Raw genomic sequence first — 6,890 nt, forward strand, 5'->3', positions numbered from 1 at the left:
CTTGTCGAACGCTTTGCTAAAGTCAAGGCAAATAACATGGTAACTATTATTATTATCTGACGCCTTATGTACGTTAGTGTAAAAAGATAGAATACGTTAGTGTAAAAAGATAGAAGATTAGTCACACATGACTTACCCTTGGAGAAACCATGCTGTGAGTCACGAATCAAATTATGTCTCTCAATGTGATCTCTGAGTCTACTATTAAAGATTCAAACATTTTACCTATAACTGATGTCAGACTGATTGGCCTGTAGTTACATATAGACGATTTGTCTCCCTTTTTGAAAACAAGAACAACGTTTGCCTGTTGTCAAGCAATAGGCACAAAACCAGTGTCTACCGACTTATTACATATTTCAGTTAACTGGTCACATATTTCAAATTACACTCTATAAGCACTCTCGGAATTTTTTCATCTGGACCCGGGAATTTTGTAGTTTTAAGTTTTTCAATCTGACTACTACCTTACTAATGCTGATATTTGATAGTCTACTTTCTTCATCCCTACTGAAAATCGGATCGCAGTCAGGTACCTTATCTAACCTCTCCGTAGTAAACACCGAGAGAAAATATTTGTTAACTTCCTCGTTCATTTTTTCCTCCGATTCTATCATGACAGTTTCGTCGTTTTTAATTGGGCCTATCCTTACCCTATTTTTTGTTCTATGGAGATGAAAGAAGCCCTTGGGGTTAGATCTCGCTTATCTGGCAACCTTAATTTCGTAGTTACGTTTAGCTGTGCGCGTATTCTTTTTAACCAGTCTTGCCATATCGTTATATTTGGATCTAAGGTGTATTTCCCCGTTTTTTAATCTTACATAAAGTCTTCTTTTTATTCCGATCTTCTGTATTGACTTGAGAGGAATAAATTCATTTTGTGCATTTAGAATTAAAGCTGTTAGGTTACTGTACATTTCATCCAAATCGCTGACCGGTGTGATGACCTCGTGCTTGCAAGTCACCTGACCCTAGGTACGTATATTACCATCCGTGACCTGACCTCTGACCACACTAATGACGTCCGGACTGTCCGTATATCTTACCTCGTCACAGCCCCCTGGGTCGGTCTCGTAAGTGATCAAATGTCGTATATACTCTCTCATCAAAATTGACTCTCCTGAAGTCCGATATTAGAATGTTATTCGTACTATTTAATTCTTCCCAATTAATATTAAATCTTATTTCTTGATGATCACTAGAGCCTAGAATATCTCCCACTTTTAAGTTACTCGTTAGGTGCTCATCATTAGTTAGAAGTAATTCCAGAGTATTCTCTCCCCTCGTAGGATCGATATTAATTTGTTTTAGGAAATTATCCTGCACAGCATTTAAGAACTTTTGCGCTTCCTGATCTACTAAAATTTCCTAGTCAATGTTCCTATAATTAAAGTCTCCCATGATCACAACGTTTTTGTACTGGGGCACCCTGCGAATTTCATGAATCAGGGGATCAGTCTGCTCAATGCTGAGGTTAGGTCTATATAGGACGCCAATAATAAGTTTCTCATTTTTGCCTATAATCTCCACCCAAATAAATTCCGTACTATCCTCTCCCTTAATCGAACTGTTGGTAATACAGTTTATTGTATTTTTAAAGAAAAGTGCAATTCCTCCCCTACTCCCAACCCTGTCCATGTAAAAAAACTCATATCCTTCTATCTCGATTTCCAGAAGCAAATGCCTATCGGCCATATTGATCCAGGGTTCAGTAATAGTTATATACAATTTCTCTACGCATGCTTTATCTCGCAGCAAATAAATTTTATTTATTACGCTTCTGCTGTTTTTATAGTAAACTTTTATTTTATCCTTTCTCCATCTGATTAGGTGACTCTTTTCACAGTCCCTCTCTGAGCTGTTTCTATTGCTTAAACCATATTCCGATACTTACCCGTCGACTCCCACATAATCTACCCGAAAAAAACCTGGAGGATACCTACTTCTCGCTCAAGGGTTTCGGCAAGGAGCCGAAATCCTTTGGGTGACAAGTGCACCCCGTCCCTTGTATATAGATGGTTCTTACCGTAAAAGCGATCCCAGTTGTCAACAAATGCCCATCCATTAGCCTTACAGTGATGGTGAGGCAGAAGTAAGTCTGCCTGCTTTTGAATCCTGCTTCTTCAAGATCTTGCCTCCCTCTTCTTAGGTAGGAGATGAGACGAAGTGGAGAGAGATGCAAGACTGTGAAACAAAATTCATTGCTGTTGAAGAAAACCCAACCACTTGTGGATGTATGCTTGTATGTGCAATCCATATATTGACATCTGATAATGGAACTGCACATATGTAGAATCTATAATTTGCACTTCACACTACCATGACACAATGTTTCTTACATTATGCCATGACAAACGCCTGAATATTTTATTCTACTTTAAGGAGCAGTGATCAAAACCCCATTCAAAGTGAGGTTGAGCTTTCAGGATTAAAAAGAAAATATTCTGGCATTTGCTACCACAACCAATCAGACAAATGGTCCCACTGGGTGACGCAAAACTAGATTTTCATATTATGTAGGCCAGAGGACTTGAACTTCTTGCCTTAACTGCCCGCTCCCCTCACATTTTGTATATTTTACAGGGCCACACCATGGTGATATCACACTGCTCTGTGTTGTCATCGTTGTCACTATCACAGGATGTGACACTAGCAGTCAGTAGCCAGCCATGTCAGTAAACAATGAAAACACGTCGCATGAGCAGTCGGAGTCCAAGCCAACTGATGAAGAGGAGAAGAAAAAGGGTTTGATGAAATTGTCTCTGCAGAACCTCTCCAAGAGAAAGCAAGTTCAAGAAAGCAAAGGAGGCAGTGAGAACCGAGGCGCGATGCAGGTCATAGACGAAAGAACAGTCATGACGAAAAAGAAGAAAACGTACACCAGTGGGTAAGTTTAAAAAAATCGATATGTCCTTTCAGGAAAGACTGAATAATTTTGTTGGGTAGATGTGTTCTCCGAGTCTGTTTACTATTACTGATTCAAGCATTTTTCCTATAACCGATGTCAAACTGATTGGCCTGTAGTTGCATATAGACGATCTATCTCCCTTCTCAAAAACAGGAACAACGTTTGCTTGCCTCCAAGCAGTAGGCACAAAACCGGTGTCTACTGATTTATTAAATATTTCAGTTAACTGGTCGCAGATTTCAATTTTACACTCCTTTAGCATTCTCGGAAAAATTTCGTCTGTACCCCGGTGTTTTGTAGCTTTAAGTCTTTCAATCTGCTTGACTACTTCTAATTTACTAATGCTGATATTAGACTACTTTCTTCATCCCTTCTGAAAATCGGATCGCAGTCAGGCACTTTATCTAACCTCTCATTAGTAAACACCGATAGAAAGTAATTGTTAAACTCCTCGCTCATTTTTCCTCCGATTCTATCATGACATTTTCATCGTTTTTAATTGGTCCTATTCTTTCTTTATTTTTTGTTCTATAGAGATGAAAGAAACCCTTTGGGTTGGATCTTGCTTGACTAGCAACCTTAATTTCATAATTACGTTTCGCTTTACGTGTATTCTTTTTAACCAGCTTTGCCATTTCGTTATATCTTGATCTAAGGTGCGTTTCCCCGTTTTTATTGTTTTTATTTTACGTAAAGTCATCTTTTCATTCTGATCTCATGTTTCAATCTGTCCGTCATCCATTTGGGAGTATTACTATTTTTCCGTATTGACTTCAGGGGGATAAATGTATTTTGTGCATTAATAATTAAATAAATTAGATTGCTATACATTTCATCCAAATCGCTGACCTGTCTGTTGAGCCCTCGCCCCCAAATGACCTGACCCAAGGTATGTATATTACCCTCCGTGACCCGACCTCTGGTCATGACCTGACCCCCGGTCACGCACCGAGACTCGACAATGTCCGAAACGTCCGCATGACATTTCATATTCAATTTCAAATAGGTTTTTATATTGTCAAAGTTTGCTCTCCTGAAGTCTGGTACTTGGACGTTATTCGTACTTTTTAATTCTTCCCAAATAATATTAAATCTTATTTCTTGATGATCGCCAGAGCCTAGACTATCTCCCACTTTTACGTTACTCATTGGGTGCTAATTATTAGTTAAAACTAAGTCCAGAGTATTTACTCCCCTCTTAGGATCGGAAATAACTTTTTAGGAAATTGTCCTGCACCACATCAAGGAATTTCTTTGTTTCCTGATCTCCTATTAAAGTTTCCCAGTCAATGTTTCTATAATTAAAATCTCCCATGATCACAACGTTTTTGTACTGGGACGCTCTGTAAATTTCATGAATCAGGGGATCAGTCTGCTCAATGCTGAGGTTAGGAGGTCTGTACAAGACGCCAATAATAACTTTCTTATTCTTGCCTATAATCTCTACCCAAATGGATTCCGTACAGTCCTCTTCCTTATTCGAATTGTTGATAATACAGTTTATTGTATTTCTAACAAAAAGTGCTACACCTCCCCCACTCCTGCCAACCCTATCCTTGTGAAAAAACTTGTATCCTTCTATTTCGATTTCCGGAAGGAAATGTTTATCAGCCATGTTGATCCAGGACTCAGTAATAGCTATAATATCGAAGTTCTCTACGCATGCTTTACCTCGCAGCTACGGTAATCAATTTTGTCAATTATGCTTCTATTAATTGTACAGTAAACTTTAAGTTTATCTTCCCTCCACCTGCTTTGGTGATTCTTTTCACAGTCCCTCTCTAAGTTGTTTCTATTGCCTAAACTATATTCTGATACTTCCCCACCCCCTGTACTCCCACGTAATCTACCCGAAAAAACCCTGTAGGATGCCTACTTCTCACTCAAGGGATTCAGCAAGGAGCCGAAATCCCCTGGGCGACAATTGCACCCTGTCCCTTGTATATAGATGATTCCTATCGTTAAAACGGTCCCAGTTGTCGACAAATGCCCATCCATTGGCCTTACAATGTTTTGCCAGCCTGCAATTCATTGCAATAGCCCTGGAATGCCACATAACTCCAACTCTATCCCTCGGAAGGATTCCACATACAACAGGAACATCTCCCCTATTTATAATCTTGTCTAGCGCATCCCAGAACCGCGCAAACAATTCCTCACTCCCTAACTTACCTATATCATTGCCCCCGGCACTTAAACAAACTACAGGGTCCTTATCTTCCCCTACTAAACACTCTTCAATCTCATCTCTAATATCTCCTATCCCCGCGCCGGGGAAACACACCTGTGTCCTATGTTTCCTATCTTTATTGCAGAAAGCCCTGTCTAAGTACCTCACTTGACTGTCTTCTACAACCAAAATCTTACCTATGGGCAGGGATCCAGCGTCTGCCCTTCCCTTCTTCTCTTGAGTTTCATTTGCTTCTTCCTGCAGATTTGCTAGTGCTTGAAATGAGTACTTGCAAGCGAGCGGGGCTGGTGAGGACTTTTTTCCACTATTCTGCATCTCGTTTTTCGTCATTTTCCATCCAAGCTCATAGCTAGTTTTGTCTTCCGTATTTTGGACCTTCGAGCGGAGAACTTGATTCTCCTATTTAAGGCACTTTACAGCATCTTCCAAGGCTTCAATTCTACTAAGTAGAGATTGTACCTCATCGGCGCTGAACACAGTAACACAACCACTCACCTTATCACTAATTATCGCACTTCTAGTACAGAGCCCTGGCTAGCCTGGAGCCATACAGGATCCCAAATCGTCCCCTACTCCTAACAAATGTATTTGAAACTAAGCTAAACAGAACTGAGTTCACCGTATACTTTGTTGTGGCCATTGTACTTGTATATCCCTTATGATTTACCAGTACAACATACTCTGTCAGGTTGCCTCACACATGATCAAGCATGTATTTACAGACTGTTGAGTTCTGGTGTTACAGAGCAATGACCACAAGACTGAGTTGGAAAACCTTTGGGTAGAATCTAGGAGGGTGATTGGATTCCTTCAATGCTATATTCCACTAATACTGTGGCCTAACCAACTACAACTTGCAGTATTTCCAGTTCTCATACTGCTGACAAACTAATCAGTATAATTGACATATAACCCACACTCTTTTACTAAACTACCTCTGTATCTACAAATCCTTGGCACTTTCTGTGACAGGAGCAGACAGGCTACCAGCAGCAATGGCAGACTAAAGCAGAACCTTTCCAACGAGCAACACAAGAAGAACATGGAGCTGGATCGCCTCTGTGGAGCTGCTTTGGATGCCCACTCTGGACTTCGACTATATCTTCTGCTTACTATGCCCCATCCTCCCACAGCAAGTCCTCCTCCAAGTTCTATAAAGCCCTTGTTGAACAATAAACATTACAAATGGTTGAGTAGTAGTGGTGGTCACTAGTGTTTGACTTGCTACTTTTTTATTGGAATAAAGTGAAAAACCTCCCCTCACACACCCAACACAAATTTAAAGAGGGAAATACAGAAAAAACTGGAGGGTACAAAGAGCAATTATTGGGTAAATATCTCGTGCAAGAAAATTACAAATCTAGAGAACTATGTAAATCTGTAGAAAAAAGGCTTACACATATTTTGTAAAATGAAACCAGTATAAATAATGTAAAAAAAAAATTCATTCTAATCGGGGAAGAGGAGGAAATCTATCAACTATTTGGGTCTGGGGACAGTTGGCTTGAGGATGAGGGAAGTAGAAATGGGTGAGGAACAGAATGAGTGGTGATGGTGAGAGGTTGGACATAGTTTGGAGAGTGAGAGCTTGGAGGAAGTAGAGCTTGAGTATTTGAGGTCACTCTTGGCAGTGGGGGCAGGAGTGGTGGCAAAGGTAAATTATACAGGAGGCAATAAAAGTGTTTGCTACTATCGTTCTCTTTCAATATACCTACAGTAGTTCCTCCCAGCCACATACCTCCTTACTACTCCATACATTTGCCCATCTACTTTGGCATTAAAATCCCTCAA

The 6,890-nt window shown here is 40.0% G+C and overlaps 1 protein-coding gene across 2 annotated transcripts in view; it reads left to right on the plus strand.

Moving 5' to 3' along the window:
- The window catches only part of LOC143025354 (uncharacterized), a 266,866-nt gene extending 259,976 nt beyond the window's left edge, over positions 1-6,890 (plus strand). For both annotated transcript variants that reach the window (XM_076184888.1, XM_076184887.1), the window contains 2 exons: positions 2,584-2,887; positions 6,072-6,890. In XM_076184888.1, coding sequence (XP_076041003.1) covers positions 2,584-2,663 — 80 coding nt within the window. In that variant the 3' untranslated portion in view covers positions 2,664-2,887; positions 6,072-6,890. The remainder of the gene's footprint in view (positions 1-2,583; positions 2,888-6,071) is intronic.

Source organism: Oratosquilla oratoria, chromosome 5, assembly GCF_046742065.1.
Source record: "Oratosquilla oratoria isolate Oo_2021 chromosome 5, ASM4674206v1, whole genome shotgun sequence".
Classification (NCBI taxonomy): Eukaryota; Metazoa; Arthropoda; class Malacostraca; order Stomatopoda; family Squillidae; genus Oratosquilla; species Oratosquilla oratoria.